This window comes from Camarhynchus parvulus, chromosome 8 (assembly GCF_901933205.1).
Source record: "Camarhynchus parvulus chromosome 8, STF_HiC, whole genome shotgun sequence".
Classification (NCBI taxonomy): Eukaryota; Metazoa; Chordata; class Aves; order Passeriformes; family Thraupidae; genus Camarhynchus; species Camarhynchus parvulus.
Window position 1 is genome coordinate 14,568,370 of NC_044578.1, and position 20,981 is coordinate 14,589,350.

At 36.4% G+C, this 20,981-nt stretch overlaps 1 protein-coding gene across 1 annotated transcript; it reads right to left on the reverse strand.

The window, feature by feature from the left end:
• Positions 1-417: 417 nt before the first annotated feature.
• On the reverse strand, positions 418-17,863 carry ODF2L (outer dense fiber of sperm tails 2 like). The gene is made up of 14 exons (XM_030953649.1): positions 17,765-17,863; positions 14,729-14,791; positions 14,427-14,498; positions 12,591-12,707; positions 10,301-10,486; positions 8,877-8,986; positions 7,276-7,411; positions 6,614-6,724; positions 5,315-5,419; positions 4,561-4,707; positions 2,539-2,624; positions 2,268-2,430; positions 1,206-1,331; positions 418-546 (listed from the first exon to the last, which is right to left on the reverse strand). The coding sequence occupies exons 1-14, from the start codon at positions 17,861-17,863 to the stop codon at positions 418-420; spliced, it is 1,650 nt and encodes a 549-aa protein (XP_030809509.1).
• Between the last annotated feature and the right edge of the window lie 3,118 nt (positions 17,864-20,981).

The window sequence follows — 20,981 nt, forward strand, 5'->3', positions numbered from 1 at the left end:
ATAGGTTAGATATCATTGAATTGAAAGATAATCTGTGATCACCTGCATTTACCATGGACTAAAAGGGCTCAGGTAAGATTTTATAGGCCAGGACATTCACAGGCCCATTTTGTGTGCATACCCCACACATACACACCTGCTGCTGCTGCCATGCACTCAGCCTTGCCCTGCTGTGCCATGGAGAACACAAAGATTTCTGTCAGCAACATCAGCTCCATTCCCCACATGTGCCCAGCCAGTGGGACATAGCAATGGCTCAGCTGTTTCTCCTGCCCACAACAGATGTTTTCCTAGGGAAGAATTAACATCAAAAAATTTAATCTGTCAATATAGTGTAAGGCCTCAATGGCTTTGCCTCCAACAAGACTGGGAGCCCAATCCTGACAAGTTTCTCTACTATAAAATAGATTAAAGAATTCAGCCAAACATTGTTACATATGCATCTTTCAAAAACTGCACATAATTCTGCATGCTCTGGTTCTTGATCACTGACTTCTGTAGGCTGTTCTCCAGCTCCTTCAAATGTACTTCATGATGCTTTTCATTCTAATGAAAAAAGAAAAATGCAAAGAAACTTAGAAACAAAATATAAATCAATCAAAATAATAATCTAAGACACAAAGTACCTAATTTTTATAGCTTTATTTACCTGTAAATGTTTTCAGAGGCTCCACAAAAGCAAAGGTGTTAAAAAAAGCTTCAAAGGATTGAAGCTTTTCTTTATGTTGTCAGGACCAAACTGAACATGTTTGGATAGACTTAAAATCAAAAAAAAGGCCTACAATAATTTATAAAAATTGTAAATTCAGATTACTGTCATTAATTCAGGAAAGAAAAAGAAGCTACCACTACATCATTATGGGATTGTTATGCATCTAATCTAATGTAGAGATGCTTACTGAACACAATTGATCTGAGGGAAATCACAACTTCATACTTAATTTCTTTTTTGTCTTGCTGTGTAAATTTGACTGAGTAAGAGTTGTAAACTCAATATTATTCAAGTGATTTAGTTAGACTGGACTAATGTTAGGTTGGTGGGAAATGTCAATGTACAAAGTATATTGTCAAGTTGAATTAATTTACTGCTCTGAAAAGTGTGTCTCAACTGTATTAGTAGTGTGTTTTCAGTAAAAGGAACTTGTTTTTGTAAATGGTGATGCGGTAAGTGATTTCTTGAATCATAAACAGCATTATTTACTCACATGGTGAAATAAGCAGAGGAGTTGGTTTTTTTCTTCTTGCCTCTTTCTCACTTCAGCTTCAAGAAGTAGAAGTTTTGTCTGAAAGGCTTGTTCTCTGTATGACATTTTTTCCCATTCTTCAGCTACCTATAAAAGTAATGAGAGAGAAAGGATATAGATATATATATACACAATGTATTTATAAATTATATATGTATTACATATATATTTACTCTTAAAACCCAAATAAAATTATTTTCTTTTCTCTTAACATTAATAGCTCTATTTCCTATCCTTTAATTGAATACTGAACTTATTTCACATACCCAGGTATTTAACAAACCTGAGAAATATTTTGGCTAAATTTGAAAGCTGTTTCAATTGGGGAAAAAAAAAAGTAATACAGTGGGAGTGGAACACTTTTTACCTTATGTTCAAGTGAAGCCAAAATTTCAGTTTTCTCAAAACCAAACAAAGATCCTCAGTAGCGAAAAAATCAGATGGTTATTTCTACATTTTTAATCTGAAATTACAACTTCATACATTTTTTCTGATTAAACTAATATAATTCAATACAATCTAAATTCCTGCATTTTCTCTTGAATTTGATTTACTTTTTGCATAATTTCTACAAATTATTTTACAGATAAAATTCTGCTTAATATAGAAAGAATGCAAACTCTTCCTCTGAAAAGAGAGAGATTTCAACACCAACATTCTTGTGGGCTTTTATAACAAAGAAAACAAAAGGTAAGATTAAGCTTTTGTATAGAAACTTTTTGCCATATGTGTGGGATTTAATATTAGGTGGTTAAAGAATTTTGATTTATCAATTAAAAAAATTATAATAAAAGGTTGGTAAATTAAAACTTGGTATTTATTTCCATAGTATCCAAACTTGACAAAGAAATTGAATTGTTCCATCCATATTTAAAACATGAAGAAATTCACAGTAACTGTTTAGTATTTCTTCCTACGTGCAAAATAGTCTTGTCCCATATTTTTTTATCAAGCTTATTTTTAATGCTGTTTTTAAATAGAAAGTAGCAAACAAGATTGAGAGATATATTAAATCACCAATACCATTTTTCTCCCTTCTTCCAAAGCAGATTCAAGTTGTCTGGTCAATGCATTATATTCTGCAATTTTCTCTTTAAGCTGCAATTTACTGCTCTGAAGAGTCTCATCTTCTTTCCTGAGCTGGTAAGCAAGTTCTTCATTCTGATATTCCACCTGTCCTAATTGCCTTTACACAAAACAGATCAGTGCATTATAATTCACTATAGCAGAAATGTATAGTGTATGTATAGCAGAAATGTATAGGAATGAATTTTGATCAGATTCTTCAAATTACCTTTGAAGATCTCCATATTTCTTCTGAATGTTACCAATCTCTTCTTCTAAGCAAAGATTGCCCATAGAAGTTACACTATGGTTATCCTGTGAAAATGACAATTTGTTTCTATTTGAAGAGTTGAAGAGATCTGCATGCAGGATCTTACTGGAGTAAAGTAAGCCTGTCTATTAAAATCCATCAAAAAATTTAACTGTAATTTCAGATAAACACTGTTTATTCAGGCAAACGCTATACTATAATCAAGTAAACGTTATCTTGTATTATTGTATCTTGTATAATTCTCTTAAATTAGTAAAATACAGCTAAAGTTGGTGACTAAAATTTAGTGTGAAAATTTAGGCTGAAAACCTGCTATGTAACAAATTCCTAAAAAACTCCATGTGCTACCCATGCAGCCTTGTGTATTAGGGACACCAAAAAAAGCTCCCTCACACTACAGTCACAGGAAGCATAAAAATAACACTGCATATACACACAGTTATCACAGGAGAACAGGGCAGCACTGGCAAAGAATTTCAGAAAGAAGAGAATATAAAAAAAGACAAGTTCATAATAAGAGACATCAGCCACAGAAGCTGAAGAAAGCAAGAAGACAGTCTTCTCCTGCCCAGCATCCAGAGTGCTAAACTTTTACATGTTTTCTTTCAAATCTCAGAGCAATAAGATTATTGCTCCTTCTTCCACCCATCAACAGCATGTTAGCAATACACAGGCACATCAGCAGCCTGTGAGTGCCAGCGTTTACAGGGGTGACCACCACCATTCTCTGGACTGCGTCAAGCAGTCCCATCCAGCAATTTGAGCTCATCTGTCTGTTTGTGTTTATCAGAATTACAAGCTGTCCAGGTAGCAGCACACTGGTAGTAGCAGAAATCAGTCCAGCTGAACCCAGGAGAGGTTTTGTGCAGAAGGAGCAATTGCTCCAAAACGAATTTTCCTAAATTCTGGTCATAGAGTCGAGGGTAAAGTACATCAATCACCAAGACTTAATGCTGAAATTTAACTACAGTTCCACCAGACTAGTGATTATATTCCCAATTATTTTGCTATACTTAAGAGGTTCATCTGCACTTTTTCAAGTAAAACACGTAGTTAGATTAAAATGACATTCATCATTTTATATGATGTATAAATTTTGCACCTCAAAATTAATTATTGTTTAAGTACTTGATTTAAGAGTTTATGAACATTCCTGGAAGAATCAAAAATCAAGAGCAATGTTTTATATAAAGTCTATAGGACCACAGAGACTCACATTACTTCAGCTGTAGTTTTCCTACTGACACAGCAGGATGATTAGGCCCCTTTCCCACCCTACTAACTTAAAAATCTTTGTTATTTATGCTCTTCTAACTTAAAAGTACATTAAAATAAAGACAAAAAACAATAACAAAAAACCCCAAACCTACCCTGCCACAGAAATTGATGTCAGAGAAAAAAAAAGTCCAGGAAAATTAATTTTCAGGCTTTAGAGAAAATACAAGCATTAGAGTTAAATACAGCTAAAAATTGCAATTATCCTATTAAAGCATATTTTAAAAGTACTTACTCAACTAAAAATTTTTAAAATGTTATACATCATCAAGAATATAATTTATCTGATTAAATATTGTATGGCTTATAAATTTGCCATTAAAAACAAAACTGATGTAGAATTAAATTGTTCTACTAGATACAAAAAATATCTAGACTTGCATTTATTTCCAGGGAAGAATTCTGCAACACATCTCAGGACATAAGTATTCAAAAAGATCAAAAATACATTCATTATAAAAGTTACAAGCCTTACCACATAATGAATTCACATAAATACAGTTGGCAACAGTTTTACTTGCATTATCTGATTTCCACGGAAATTGCTTTATGATTTATGAAGATTTCCACAGAAATTTTGATTTATGAATAAAATAACAAAGGAAACCTCACCACTGCCACACACACCAATAGTAAAATGCCCCAGTGACATTTTTACCACATAATTTTCTCATTTATCTTTAGAAATCAGCATGTTTTAACCACCTGAAGCTCCAGCTCCCTGAGGGTTTTGCATTTCTGTGCACAGATCCTTTCCCAGGCCAGAAGTTTTTGCTGGTTTTCCTCAGCTGCTTTCAGCAAGTCACAAACATGTTCGAACTCCTTTAACTCAGCCTTCATTTTGTGCCTCACCTGCATAGTAGCATCACAGGAGAAAAATGTAAATTTAAAACCATAAATTAATTGTAATACGTAATGGATTTTCATGTAGGTAATAAAGCTAAAATTCTATACAAGTTACATGTCACCTATTTTATAAAATACTGACAAAGGCACAAGTTATTTTCTGATACTTAAGAATGTGCTGTCTTCCAGTGTTCAGCTCCATCTGCTGAAAAATTTGTAACTCATCTCTGTATGGAGTCAATCTTAACTGTTAGTTCAAAAGAAAAGAACTTACAATAGGTTTGCTTCCATGTACAACTTTCACAACTGTTCTGTCAAAAAGATAGTTTCAAAATCATCAACAATAAAATCACACTTTTGAAAGTGATAAAGGAATTCTGGATTTCTAAAACAGTAGCCAAACTACTTAGTAATTGCACTAGAAATCATTGCTCCATTGTTTGCCATTGTGTAGTATACAAAAAGCACCAGCTTTAGATAACAGTCAGTAAAACTCAGCAATTTAAAAGCAAGAGACAGTACTTTGTGACTTCTAACAAGATCATAAAAATGTAGAAAAGACCTGTGTTCTACAGAATTATTTGGAAACATTCTTTATTACTGCAAAACTTACCTTATCTGCTTCTAAGCATCTGTTTTCTGTTATTTTTTTGTTTTCATTTAAGACTGTTTCATATCTGGATTTCAATTCTTCCACAGCAATTTGTCTTTTTTGTACCTAGGACAACATACATTTTTCACATACATTTGCAAGGTCCTTCATTTAAATATAGAAAAGGTAGAATCATTAGTTTGAAGCATAAAGGAAAACCTCTGACTTCTAAATAGTATCTCAAAATTTGTCATTATTTGAAGTTATTTATTTTCATTATCCCACTTGTCACAGCAAGAACAAAATGGTTACCAGGTAAAGAGCACTGTCATATCAGCAGCGTGTTATCAACAATGGAGAATGAGCTACAGCTGTAGAAGCAGCCAGTGTGACTCACACCTCTGTCCCCACAAAACAACTGTCAGTGACACTTCCCATCTGGAGTCACTACAGCCCTGAGCTAGACAATTCACTCCACTCACTGCTTAAGACTGGCTGTTACCTGGAACTACATCTACCATCTTGAAGCTGGCAGCAACTTTAATTATGATGATGCATTCCAAAGACAAGGCTGTCTGGCTCTACTCTAGATTTTGTATCATGTCTCTCTTTTCTCTTGTCAGTGATTAAAAAAAAATCAGTAAGTGAATAATGTCAGTGAACTTGTGTCTATACTATAGCATAGACACATATTTGAATCAATGTTCTAAAACTTCTGTGTGAATAAAGCCAAATACAAAAAAATGAATTGATAAAAAGCCCATTATAAGTTTGGTTTATTTGTTTCACTGGTATTTCTATGTGGATTTACCCACTGCAAATAAAACAACTCATGTAACCCTATACTCATAACCGTAATATATATTTCTTGAATGAACTTGGATTTCTAGAGCTTACTTGAATACTGATATGCTGTTAGGAACATGAAGATAAAATATAGCCAAGTAGAGGTAAAATATCATCAGTATATCCACTGAAGACATCAGATTCAAACTTTTTAAACATCTAGTTTACTGGGTCACTAACCTGCTTTTTAGCAAGCAAATCTTGTCAAAGCAATCTTGTCTTGTTGGCTTCAATGAGCTTCAAGTGGGCTTCACACAATTCAGTACAGACAATGTGTACTTGCAACTGTGTGGAGAATATTCTTCCATATGGTCTGTAATAGCAATTTCTTCTTTCATACTCAATATTACAAAAATATTACAATGCCCATGACAACAAAATGGATTTATTACAAACAAAACCTTTATAATTTCTTCAGAGTGGCTTATAAATGAAAAAAAACCATACTTGAAGATTTCAAACATGGTAAGTCACCTCATTTTTATGCTGTTCTACAAGGTTTTCCTGCAGCTGTGCTTTTTCTTGCAGATGAAGCAACTCATATTCAACAGACACTGCACTTTTCTCCAATGTAGCAAAGGAAGCCTTGATCAAAAATAGAAAATATAAAAATGTTAAGAGTGTTACTAAAATAACACATTCTACAATATGATATTGCCAGCTAGTGATTTGCTGGCACTAGGAAGGGTGATATAAATATTTTTCTTGTCAAACAAAAATTATAGTCTATAGTTCATTTGTCAGCTCATCAGAACACTTCTATCGGATGATAAAAAACCCCCGCAAACTCTTTCAAAATTGAAATTAATAATTAAACTCAGTTCTTTCATTTGAAAGAAAGTTTAACAAACATAAAAGAAGAGTTTCTACTTAAGAAATTGTGCAGTTATTGACAGTAAAATAAACAATATCCTGATTAAGCAGATATATCATCAGACAACCCTGTTCCTAGCTTTGCCATAAATTTCCAATGGAAAATTTTCAGTATCTCATTTGTTCTTACTATCAAAAATGGATGGCAAACCTTATTCTGCAGGTTTGGGGTCTCTAGACAGACAGTCCAAAGAGAATGAATACGGTTGCTTCATTAATGTGTGAGAAATGTAGAGCCATTCAACAATGATTTATAATCTCACCTTTAATTTTTTGTTTTCAAGGTAAATCTTTTCATTTTCAGAGTTAACAGAATTTAGCTTTCCAAGAATTTCCTCTTCTGAGTTTCTTCTCCATTTCTCCCTTCTTTCCATGTCTTCCATCAGGCCTTGGATCTGACTTGTTAGACAGGCAAGTTCTCTATAACACACAATGCTTTGAAAACTCTCACTATGAAAATTAAATTGAACCTTAACACATTCCCCTTCGTAGTGTATATACATGTATATATAAAAGGGTGAATGCATTTACACATCCAAAGAAAGGATTATGTACTTATATTCTGAAATAAACTCTCTGAAAGAGGAGAGTTTCCACTCCAAGAAAGGTGTCTGAGCTCAATTATAGAACACCAAATGATACTTCTAAGAGAACTATGCATATGCACACCGTTCAAAATAGAATTATATTGAATTTATAGGGTATATCACATAATGTCCTACAAAGAACACTCCTTAGCTACTTTAGGAATGTTACTTTCTATTATTAAAACAGCAAAAAATGCTAAGGCCTCATTTTTTGCCTTTTTTTTTGTTTAATATAGTTCACAAAATCTGTTTTGCTGTTTAGTCAGCCACACATTGCTTAGTAGAACAAGTCCTGTTAGAATGGCACATTTCAAGCAAAGACTTGTATTTTCAGCTGAAATGAAAACAGCAAAAACCAGCTGGAAGCAGAATGAGTATCTGTTGTTTCTTAGATGCCTTCCTATATACACTGGACCAACAGTGTGTTAGAGATTTCTGGACTGATGTCATCTACCTGCCCTGTGGTTAAATTTCAAAATCTGCTGCAAGTATTTTCAGAAATGCCAGATTTTCTGGGACAAAACCAAAATACTCAAGCCATTTTAATGTGAGCTGTTAAATACTTGAGCATTAATCAAGATCTCTGTGAAATAAACATTATCTCAGACCTAGAATAAAGGCGCCTAACAGTTTCTTTTGCTGGTTTAAATTATAGTCTATATTTCTACCAACAGAAATGGTAAAAGGATATTTGTCATTGTCTGCTCAAAAAATAACATATCCTTCATGTACATTAAGATTTGACTGTGTAGTTTGAATAAGGTTGTATAATTTTGTTCTGCTTTTCCTTACATGAGTGAATTGTTCAAATGGCTTCTGAGAGGAACCCTTCTCTATCCTCTACTGAGGTGAGACATTAGTGGAACTGAAATAATTTGGCCATCACTAGTCTGAAGTAGGACCTACGAGACAAAGAACCTTTTTCTATTCTGTAAACACAAGGGTTAACACGAGCTGTTGAATCAGTTATTAAATAAGTGGTTATGTGGAGGCCACATAGGAGCTGCCAGCAAGTTCAGGCTGATCAGAAGTATGCAGGAAAAGGAATATGTTCCTTACTGGTAAAGGGGAATAAACCTTCAAAAGAAGTGAAATGCAACAGAGAGGAGGCTAAAAATCTTAAATTTTCTCTTATTTCCAACTTCCAAATTCTGCTCAGAATTTTAAAATATTAATAAACTCATTTACATTGTCAACAATGAGTATTGCACTACTAAATATCAACACCCTGTGACCACAGAAATAAATAAACAAAAAAGACCAACAGTCCAACTTACTTCTCAAGATCTTCTATTTGAACTTCTAACATTGTCTTTTCTTCAACTATTCTATCATGCTGGTTTTTCCAGACATCAGAAGCTGACAGTATCTCATCCAGTTTGACTTCCTAGAGAATGCAGAAATTATAAATTATGTAACAAAAGAATGCCACTGAAGAATGCAATGTAATTCTATAAATTTTAGATAATAGAGATATTTAAAATAAGATGGTTTTATTGGATCTCCCTTGTACAAATCAATATACATTTTCTCTCATCTCAAAATAAAATCAACAAAATTCCCCACATTTTTAAAAAATCAAATCTATGTATAGACTTACTTTCAAGGCAGAGACATAGTTAAACACTGGTAGTGTATATCAACTGTAGAATACAACATTTCAAAATGTAAGATGACAATCTTTTCTTAAAAAAAAAAGTCTTCAATACATCTCTACTACATATAAATTACATCAATTAATAAATGAATAAAATTGTGCTAAAATATTATAAGAATGAAAAACACTAGCTGGGTAAGAAATTAAGCATTAGGTAAAATCCCTTAAATGAATATAGATAATTAACCAATACAGGCTATCTTGAAAGTACACCAGGATTTCAATGAGGAAGGAAACAAGTGTAACTACAAAACATCAGAAGTTTAAGAGGTAGTTGCTGTCCCTCTGTACTGCTAATTTTAGTTAAAGATTCACTACTGTCTTCTCACAAAGATCCAAGAATACAAAAACCATTATTAATCATCTCCTGGTACACTAAGTGGAAAAATATATCTTTAATACTGACATATCCAAAATTATTGCAACACATCTAAGAGTATGAAAACATATTCATCTTAGGAAATCCAAAGAGGGCAATAAGCACAGTTCTGATGCAGCTGGCTTTTTTGAACAATTACAAACTACTGATAGCAAAGCAAGATTCCAAGGAACAACTTGGATTAAGGAAGTTTTATGTTTGGATTTTGAAAAGGCTCAGAGCAAGCAACTTAGAAACTAAAAGCTAAATAACCACAGGAGACATCACATATTAATAAATAAAGAAAACTAACACTTCAAACCTCAGCATGGATTCTCAGTTAGTACACTGTATGTCTGAGTTAGTCGGTGCTTATCCACAGAGGACTAACAGGAAGACCAGGAAAGGTCTAACAAAAAGCTGATGACACTCCTCTTATTTCCTACAGCTTAAAAATGTTCAACCTCTTAAGACAACCACTAAATTTTAACAAAACAAAAGCAGTTAATAGTAATAGCTTTCAGGACAACTATAGCAACCTTTTCCTTAAGAAATGAGCAGCAAAACAAAAGACATAAAGGCACAGCATAATGAAACAAATTTTTCTATTTTCCACAGGTGAAAGTCTTTCATTTGTTTAATTTCAAACCATACAACATAACATTGCTCATAGCATAGTCACTCACATGTTCTTTTATTTTTGAGGTTACATCTTTCACAGCTTCTTCTAAGTGTTGAGCTCTTTGTTTCTGGGACCTTATTGCTTTTTCCAGAGCTATCTTCTTTTGCTCACTTGTTTCCTTTAAGGCTAACTTCTGGCACTTGTATTCACCAATTTGATGTTTCCACTCGGCTATTTTATTTTGTAGAGTCTGCAGCATAATTAAAATCAATTCTTCAAATTCCAAGGCTTACAGATAATTTTGTACTATAAAATAATTAGAAAGAGCTGTTACATTTATAACATCTGTTTCCATATAATCTTGGGATCTCAAATCTTGTAGTTGATACAAGGAGCTAGCAAAGTACAACAGTCGACAAGAAAAACACAGAGAGAAAGTCATTACAAAGATGAAAAGAGGAGGCTGAGAAGGTGCAGGAGCAGACAGGAGCAGGGGGAAAGACAGCAATCTAACCATGTCTGTGTGCTCTTGCAAATGGATGCAGAATTTCCACCTACAAGGCATGGTATCAACACTACATGATGATATTCATTAAGAGCAATACCACACTGTTTCAAGGAGAATCTCAGATCCACTTATCAAAAATGACCAAGCTACCAATAGACAATTAGTTTCAGAAAGACAAGTGTGAGTCCTGTTTATATCTCTTACTATTCTTCCACCAAACTCCAGCAATATAGGTAAGCCAGCAGCGTCAACTTTCTTAGTTCAGTGAAAAATATCCGAATTGTAGGAATGATTAATGCATTTGTTTCCTTCCTTTTAGCCTAGGTCTGACACTACATTATGTACTACTAGTTAACTACTGAATCTGTGAATGTGCCAGCCTTATTCAAGGTACTCATTGACAGTTGCTATAAAATATGCATATTATGGATACCTCTCAGTAAAGTTCCTGCTAATGGCCCCAAAACTTTTACAGAATCAAAGCAAAATGTATGTGGTTTTCCAAGTGAAAGATGGTCTCAGGTACTAGGATTCACTGAAAAGCAGAAGTACTACTTCAAAAAAAAGGAAATTACAAAAAGACCCAAATATATAAAAAGTGGTTTTCCTATATAAATGCTTATAGGGCACCTAATAAACAAAGATGTGACTTGAGGTGGTGGATAAATGCAGCAAACAAAATTTCAGTCTGTGTATGGATTTCAGCTGTCAGTGTAAGTAAACAGCTGCTATCCCCCATTATAACCACCGGAGGTCAGAATCACGCTAAGAATAAGTGCTCTGGGCATTAGCCAGTGGCTGAGGTAAATTCGAATTGAGAACTAATTTCACAGGGGCAATGCTAAGCTTTCGCAAGCTTTTGTCTAGTTATTAACAAAATCAACTCCAGGATTTAAGCTAGCAAACGACTTCAGCAATTTCTGAAAGTGATCAAAACTTTTAAATAGAGATTGAATGGCAATACAGCTGCATATCAAGTTATTTGATCTAATGAAAATGTTGTTGGAATTCTATAATTGTACTAGGTAGAACAAGAAAGCAATTTTTATTCCAAAGAAAACGTGAGACATTTATGCAGACATAGACATGTGATTTGAAATTGCCTTGATACAGGTTGGGTAACAATCTCAAACGATTCAATTAGCAAGGGATGTATGGTAGTAAAAGAGTTTGGAAATTAGAAATACACTGGTTTTAGCCAATGTTTTCTCATTCATGCTTATGTTCTTGACAAGTTTCATATACTGTATTCTGAGGCCACATACAGCTCCAGCCTTTCATGACCTCCTCCTTGCCCTTTTCTAAAGCCAGTAACTGATTCAAATGCTCACATTTAACTTGTGCTTTTTAGAACAGAAAATGGAAATAATTTAACCTACCTTAAACAAAGTGAGATTAGGCATTAGTCATCAGTATTTTACTTTCAGTCAGTATTAAGAGTCAGTATTATCGATCCTTCACAGACAATAAGAAGAAACAGGGTGTGGCTGTCACTGTTCTCTTAGAACAGGAAGTCACCATAGGGACTTGCTTATCTCTTGACCATATGGAAACTTTCTTCTAGACAGTGTAGTTAAGTGAATGCAAACCCATCTATGCATGTTTCACTTTGCTCCACCAGAACTGAACAAGTGTGCATAAGTTGAGAAAAGAAAAAAAAAACAACAACAAACAATCTAGCAATTCAAATAGTGTGGTCAGGCAGATCTTGCAAAACATAAATGCTTATGATTTTAATTGTTTGGGATTTTTCTTCTATCAATAATTTGATTTCAAAACAGGTCACAGCAAGGCTTTGGGTTTTTTTTTCCCCAATAAACTGAAACACAAGTAAAAATATTTTGACCTGCATTTTCACTCTTAATCCATAATTTTCTGCTTCTTTTCTTTTAATCTGACGCTGCAGGTGAGCTTGTACTTCCTTTACTGATTTTGACAGGTGGTCCTGTTTCTGTACCTTGGTCTAAGAAAGATAAATACAAATTTATTGTATAACACTGTATGATGCTCTCTGTATTTTTTCTACTATGCAACAGTTTCTAACTGACATTTGAATGTCCTCAAAATCTGGAGAAGTTAAAACATGCTCTACAAGTATATTCACAAGCAGTTACTTGCTACTAACTGTATTAATGTTAAACAGAAATCACAAACTTGAAACAATTTACGTATAATTTTACATATAATATTTAATCTGAGTTTAAGTAGCAGGAATAAGGCCTGGAAGCATGGACTCAGACATCTAGGCTAAGGAAAGGATTCCAGCTAGCAGGATGACTAACCTGAGCCACACTGATCAGCTGTGCTCTGACTAACTAGACCTGAACTGACCTTCATTAAATTCCAAAGACCTTCATCTCCTATTAGAACTATTGATACATTTAATTCAAACTCCAATTTTGGGGGATATGTAAATCACAAGAGAAGAGGAAACTTCAGTCACCAGCACTCAGGTCAGATGATTCTATGAAATTTCTTTCAACTTAATTCCTTTGTCTCATTCTAAGTAAGAAGTAATAAGGTAGATAAGTATCATGTTATTAGTATAGACTGCAAGAGACTAAAAGAATGTACCAGTGGAAGTGTTCATTATAGACACCAATAAGAAAGCCAGATTCAGTCAAGTGTTGATGAAAATGCCATTTATTGAAATTAATGTAAGAAGGACAAAGGGAATAGCATAGAAAATTATTTATCCTTTCAGATGCTAGGCACCCTAAATTGTCCAACATTAGGTAGTCTCCAGTCAGGGCATGGTATGCCACATAGATTGCACCAACACTGAGGTGTGCTGGCACTGGGGTCTCCAGAATTTTTATAGGCTTTTCTGTTCAGCATTTCTAGCAGGCAAAAAGATGTTTCCATGAAAACTTGCTCCTTCACTTCAAGATAAAGGCAAAGACATGACAAGAGCCCCCAAAGGCTCCTCTGTTATGATCAGCTGGTCAACAGAGGTTAATATCCAGCAGCCAAGTGATATGTTCATTTGGTTAAGCAAAAAAAATAAAACTCTTAAAGAAGAACCATGGCACTTAAAAACCTGCAAGAAGTTACAAATATCAAAGTATACTGCTGTCCCCTGAAAGGTTTAACTGAGCCTATGCTGTCCCTCACTAACACTGAACCATGCTGCATGGCATGCACACTAAGTGCCCTGGAGGTATTCAATCTGTAACACAGATTGCCAAACTACCAGTAAAATAACTTCCAAACTTTTACAGTACCCTCTTATACAGGACAATTCTTCCCTTTCAGTGTTGGTTTTTGCACTGAGTCCCTTCTTTTTGGTGCAAAGAACGAATGAGCTCTCACCAGACTTGTCAGCCTTTGATGAATTAGCTCTGTCATCTGTACCACCTTTCCTAACAGAGCCAAGGAAACCAGCTGTGAACAGTATCTGTTATATTATTGCTTATAAATACTTTTTCCCCAGAATATTGCAAATCAGTAAATGAGTAGTCAAAAGCCACCTTAGGATATTAGTGTTAAGAATAACTGTATCCTTAGTTGGTTTGAATACAGTTTTGATGGTTTGAAGATAAATCTGTAGGAAACACCTTTCAGGATTTTACATTTTTCATAGGTCTTTGAAATAATTGTTTTACTCAAAATTTATTTTTTTTAATTTGGGAATGTAGTATGTTGGAAAAAAATATTCATTCTAATGGAATTGGTCACTCACTTTTTCACACTGGAGCATGGATGAAAGTTCTTTAATCTGTTTCTCCCTTTCAAGTATTTTTTTCCTGAGATTCTTAATGGGAAAAAACCAATAAAGAAATTATTTTAATGTCTGTACACAACAAAGCATCAGAAATGCACAGTGATGAACATTTCAGATGTAAAAGTAAGATTCCATTTTGTGATGGTAAATCACAAATACTACCACTTTGCCACTCCTACTGGAAATTGTATGACTCTACAAGGTAGCCAATTTCAGATATTCAGCATAGAACAGAGAGAATCAAATTTTAATTTACTTACAGTATTCTGAATTTCACTTTCACTTAGCTCCTGCATCCAAGCGTCAATATTTTTACTGTTTAACTGCAACACAAGAAACATTAAACATTTCTTCTGATTATAACTGATTTTGTATTTTTCAATGGTTTTTAATTGGTTACATATAGTTTGCTATATTTTTAAACCTGGTACATATAACTAGAAAAGCTCACATACTCACAAGCTACTTGGTGGTTAAAACCAAAAGATTCAATTTATTTTGTGCATGGAACTTTATAGCTGAAGAAACAAACCAGAGTCATTCCATACATCTATTTATTTCTTTATTTTATCTAGAAGGGCTCTAAATACCATAGGTAAGTATTATTTAAGCATGTGGTTAAAGGGTAAAAGTATTTGTAAAATTCACAATATTTCAAAGACTAATATTAAGTGCTAAAGCATTTTAGGAGCCTCAGTTAGGAGAATTTGAAGACTGAGCTGGAAAGCATAAGGTGGAAGATCACAAAAATCAATTTGAATTAACTCTTTGTAGAATTTATGTGCCCATGATATTGTAAACTAAATATTTGTTTTAAAATATCCTACTGTATGTGTGCATGCACAACTTCCTATTTTAAAAAAGCAGACTTGTGTGGCTTTCAGACTGTAAATCCAAAACATTTTAGATTCACTAATGAGAAGATAAACCCACAAACTCAAGTTGGAAACTTTGGTATCAAAATTTGACTAGAACTCCTTCATCTTATCCTGGCCTGCATGTATGAACATTCCTCATAATGTTCTGTAATCTTGATCCCATGCCCATCTGTAAAGTCAATCCATGGACCTCAATTCTGCATCCAGGCTTCCACATCTGCATGCACAGCAAACTTATAAATATTGTATTCAGTACAAGTCCTAATCTTTCCTGACTATACTGAATCAGATTTGCTGTCATCACAAAAAATTATATATAAACAGGAATGGTGTTTTGTAACCTGACATTGATTTATCAGCAAAAATACTTAGAAGGCTTCCCAGGACTGAGAAGTGACCGGAAACCTAAATTTATCATACTCTCTTTCCATTCTCAGGAAACAGTCTTCCCCACAGTTTGTTCTTTATGAACTTTCTTTTTGCTTAATGACCAACAGAAAGCCTCATGCTTGTAAGACAACTAGCAATGTCTATGAAAACCTGAAAAATTAACTTCAAAATTAAAAAATAAACTTTGGAATAAACACCCATTTTGTTAGCTTCTGAAAGAGAGTTAAGAAGGTCAGTAATGACAAATTACATTTAATTTTAAGAGCAATCTATACTCTCCACTCCATCAGGTTTCTGTCTGAGTTCCACATGTGAGTTCTACATGCCTATTCTTATACAGGAATTCACCCAGGTCCACCTCCTGTTTTAACAAACATAGTTCAACAAACTCCTTCCAAATTTTTAGTAACTTTCTTAGTGCACGGGACATAACAAAAAAAATCTTCCCACAATGTGTCTTATGAAGAAGATTATATGGATTATATGACAACATGTTTCTTTCAGACTAGCGTAAGAAACATACATTTCCATTGATTCTGTGTTTATGCCTTACATGTTTTCTTACTTGGTGTTCTAGACTGTCAGATTCTTTGCTCAGATCAGTGAAATACTTCCCATCTTGGATGGCTTTTGCAGTTCTGTGACAATCCTTTTTATCTGGCTGAATCAGTGAACACAGTTTTCCTGTTTCTCCAGGTGGCACACATATTTTTCCCTGAAATAGCATTCATAATTATGAATAATTATGAAATAGCATTCATAATTATGTAACATTTAGTTTCACTCACAGTTAGGTCACTGATATTGCTAATTCAATTATATCAACATAAAACAAGACAGCTCCTCCAGAGAATCCTTTAAGAGAAAGTTTAAAGATCAAAGAATCATTTAGGACTTTCAGCAAGGATAAAAGCCTGCCATATCACAGGATGTACTCAAACAATTTGCTCACAGAACACAGCTAATTCACAAGGCAAAGGCAGACTACCTCCAGCAAAGGTGAAGGCCAAGACCTGCTCAGATTCTCATGTTGCTGTTTTTCACAACAGACTTCTTCCAATTTGGAGGCAGCAATGGCTTTCCTCTTTTCCCAAACTGGAAAAGCTTCTCACCAGGCCTGGCTGCTCAAGAAAATGATGCTGCCCATGCCATGGTAAGTCCAGAGCCATATCAGACCTAAAACCTAAATGAATCCCATTCCTCCCACTTCCTTATCAGGTACCAGCAACCTGTCATCACTCCTTCTCCAAACACCTCTCTCCTGCCTCCACCCTAGCACTCCAGAATGACTGATGCCTTCACCAAGCACAAAGTTACCATTTACTCCACTCAGTACTCCACTGATTGCTCATTATTTTTTCAGAAGTGAATTGTGTTGCCTTCTCCACCCACCAGGACCCATTTCTCCTGTGCTCAGCCTGTGCCAGGTGCATGTCCATCAAAAAAACTTGTCAGACTGAGAGTTTCAGCTCTTATATCCATATTGTCCTTCATATAATTGAGAAAATGAGTAACAAATTCGGGAAGTTCCCATCTTAAACAATCACTTCCTCGCAGAATCAGAATGCAGACTGCTCTCTTTCCAATTGTGTCTGACAGCAAATAAGTACAATCAAACACCAAAGGTTTTTTATTTTATATATGTGTATGTGTGTGTTGTTTTATTACAGGATTAGATTTCCTGGCAGACCTCAGCTTGTGTAACACAGTGCAACTCTCTGTAGCTTTTTCCTGGATATACAACCAAAACCAAGCTCTTGAATTTAATTACTTCCAGTGAAAACAGCACATTGGAAGATTAAACATCATGCTTCATTTACCATAACCAATTGATATAAGCAGAAAAGAACAAAGAATATTGCCATAGTTTCAGTATACTGTTGCCATGTCCAGCACTATCACTTAGCCAGTTTTTGAAATATTACCTACTTCAGATCTATAACTAGGAAGTATATTTTTACCTTGTTAACAAAACAAATGCAGTTAAAAAAATCAAGCCTAACAGGAACAGAATGAACTTGCCTCAACAGTGTGAAGAATAAACTTTTCCTGAAGATCAAAGTCCAAAGAAGGAGCAGAACAGTCATGTACAGGTAAAGACAAGGATGCTCGTGATGATGATGACATTTTGATTTAATGCTGTATAACAAGACAATGTATGTCAACATATCTTGGAGTTCCACGAATCAGTAACTGAAACATTACTGGCATGCCAGGGTGTTCCCACTACAGTGGGACTGCTGGACTGGACCAAGTAGATCCCAGTCACAGCAGAGATGTAACACAGTTAATGCACCTGAAATCTTCCACAAGAATTCACAATTTGCAATGGCTCAGCACTGAATTCACAAACAAGGTGTGCAGAAAGCAAATCCTTCCACAGCAGAAAACTGAATACACTCGAAGGACAAAGTAAAGCTCGCAACTGCTATTTCCCACTTCCACGCTCCCCAGCACAGAAGGGGAGGCTCAGGGGCACAGGTCCTCACCCCAGGCCCACTCAGGCTCCCACCTCACCAAAGCCCCCGCGCCCGCTGCCTGGGTGTCCCGCGAGCCGCTCCCCCAGCACCGGTCCTGCGGGGCACTGTTCCCTCAGCACCTGTCCTGCGCAGCACTGTCCCCTCAGCGCCGCTCCAGTGGGGCACTGTTCCCCTCAGCACCTGTCCTGTGCAGCACTGTCCCCTCAGCGCCGCTCCAGTGGGGCACTGTCCCCTCAGCACCTGTCCTGTGCAGCACTGTCCCCTCAGCGCCGCTCCAGTGGGGCAGCGCCGCTCAGCACCAGTCCTGTGCAGCACTGTCCCCTCAGCGCCGCTCCAGTGGGGTACTGTCTCCTCAGCACCTGTCCTGTGCAGCACTGTCCCCTCAGCGCCGCTCCAGTGGGGCACTGTCTCCTCAGCACCTGTCCTGTGCAGCACTGTCCCCTCAGCGCCGCTCCAGTGGGGCAGCGCCGCTCAGCACTCCTCCCGCGCCTCCCCCACCTGCGCCCGCCGCTCCTCGCCGCCGGGAGCCGTTGCCGGAGCAACGCGCCGTTGCCATTGCCGGTGCCATTGCCGGTGCCGTGCCGGCCCCTCTCGCGGCGGGGGGAGGCTGTGATGCCCTCCCCGGGCCGGCCCTGCCCGGCGCTCCCCGCCAGCACCCAGTGCCCCGGCCGGGGCCGGTGCGGGCCGCAGCCCCCCGCGGGCCCGGGGAGGCGGCATCGCCCGTTCCCCGGGAGCACGAGCGGCGCGCGGGTGGGATGCGAAGGGGCCTCAAGAAGCGGCTGTGCCCCCTACTCGGCCGGGACGTGCCCGGCGCACCCAGGAGGTTACTGTCCAGAAACCTGGAGACCTCTGGGGAGCTTTATATCCTCCAGATGATTGCTTTCTGGGTGTTTCCATTAATTTTTAAAATTTTTTGAGGTTAACAGTAAGTATTCATATAACCTGACTGTATATGCAACAGATGTGTGGAAAGATCATTTGCAAATCATAAATTGTGCAAAACGGAGTGATCATGTGATACAAACATGATCATTTCTACAGGTGCAAAGGTAGATATGTACATAGACACGTATACATAATTATAATTAGTACATTTTGTTTAAAAAATCGTACTGATAGAAATGTTACTTTTTAAGATTCTAGGTAATAGCAGTGTCAGCAACTTACATTAAAAAATAAGCTTGACAGAAATAATCAAAATAAAAATCAAACATATGCTTTGGCATCTTTTGTAAACATGCCAGTGTGTTTTTTTCTTCTAGTGCTGGCAATGGAATTTCAGAGATCAGCTACTCGCTTCATATACTCTTTGGAGAATATTACCTAGCCATGTGTGCCTGGTAATAAAAATTAAATGCTAAATTTCAACCTTTTAAATTCAAGTAGACATGAAATCACTTCATTATCCATTCTGGAGTGAGTGCCTGATTGTACCTGAATTCCAAAGACAAAATCTTCCAAAGGAGATTTTGTCTTTGCTTGTGCAAAAGGCTTAAATCTTTGTTCTCTATAGGACCCACAGCCTGGTATTGAGAATTCACCATCTCTGACAGACCTTTGCTTCAGCACCACTGTTACGAGCTGTGGCTTTGATACCCCATAGTCACCTCAGACAAAATTCTTAATTTTTGCTGCCCAGAACTTGCTATAAGATTGGCTTATTTTAAAAAGAAAGCAATAAGTTTTTGGAATTTTCTAAAAATCTGGTCATAGTTTATAAAATACCGCAAGGACTATCCAGCAGTGAGGGCTAATTAGCATGATAATTAGCATTGCACTCTGTATCTCCTAAACAAAGAATGAATTACAAGTTTCAGAACTCAAAACCACATTTTAATGACAGTGGCACAATCCACAGAATGGAAAATAATTAAAGGAAATAGGACACACAGCTCCACAATGACATAATTACAGGCCTTATTAAAAGAGATGTGCTTGAGAGAAGCTTCTTTAGATACCACAGGAACACTGCTGAGTGTTTGTCACAGCTCACGACTTCATCTGCTCTAAAGGTATAATTGAACCTTTCATTTCCATGACAGAAATTCATTACTCCAGTGTGTTTGTTCATTGGTTAATTTTGGCAATAGTCTGCTACTGCAAAAAACTGCAGATTTGCTGTGATCCTGTTAATATACTGTTCCTTCCCCACCCTTGTACACACTGCTTGGTGCAGTACTGACCAGATTTGATTTTTTCCAGCAATGCTTAGACACTCGCTGCCTCACACAGAAGTGGACATCAGGCAGAGACAGAGTGCTGTGTGTTCAGATCTAAAACTTCACTTTCCCAAGCAATAATCAATGTTGTAACTTCAGTTCGTATCAAAGCCAGAATAGCTGTTACTTTACAGTAAGTAGAAAGATTTCCTTTGGAGAAAAAAGTCAGACATGAAGCATTATTTTCTAGTACTAGTTCCCTCTAATTGCTTTTAGGTTAGTGAATGCCCTTTCAGTCAGAAATATCTCCTTTTGTTTGCTTCTGATAAATCTTCTTATTCCATAAAGGAGTTCTGCTGCATACAAATTCTTTAATAGGAACTACACCACACAATCGGAATAAATAGGTTGCAGCATTGTTCCTGTAAATACTTCCCGGAGTTATGTAAAAATATGACATTACACAGACAATCCCTGCGATCCAGGACAACTCGCTACCTGGGACACCCAGCCCTATCTGCGTAGCAAGCAGAGCGGCAGTAGTGTGCGGTATGGAGGCACTGACATCTAGTGGGCGCCAGCTACATTTCCAGTAAGAGCAGCCTA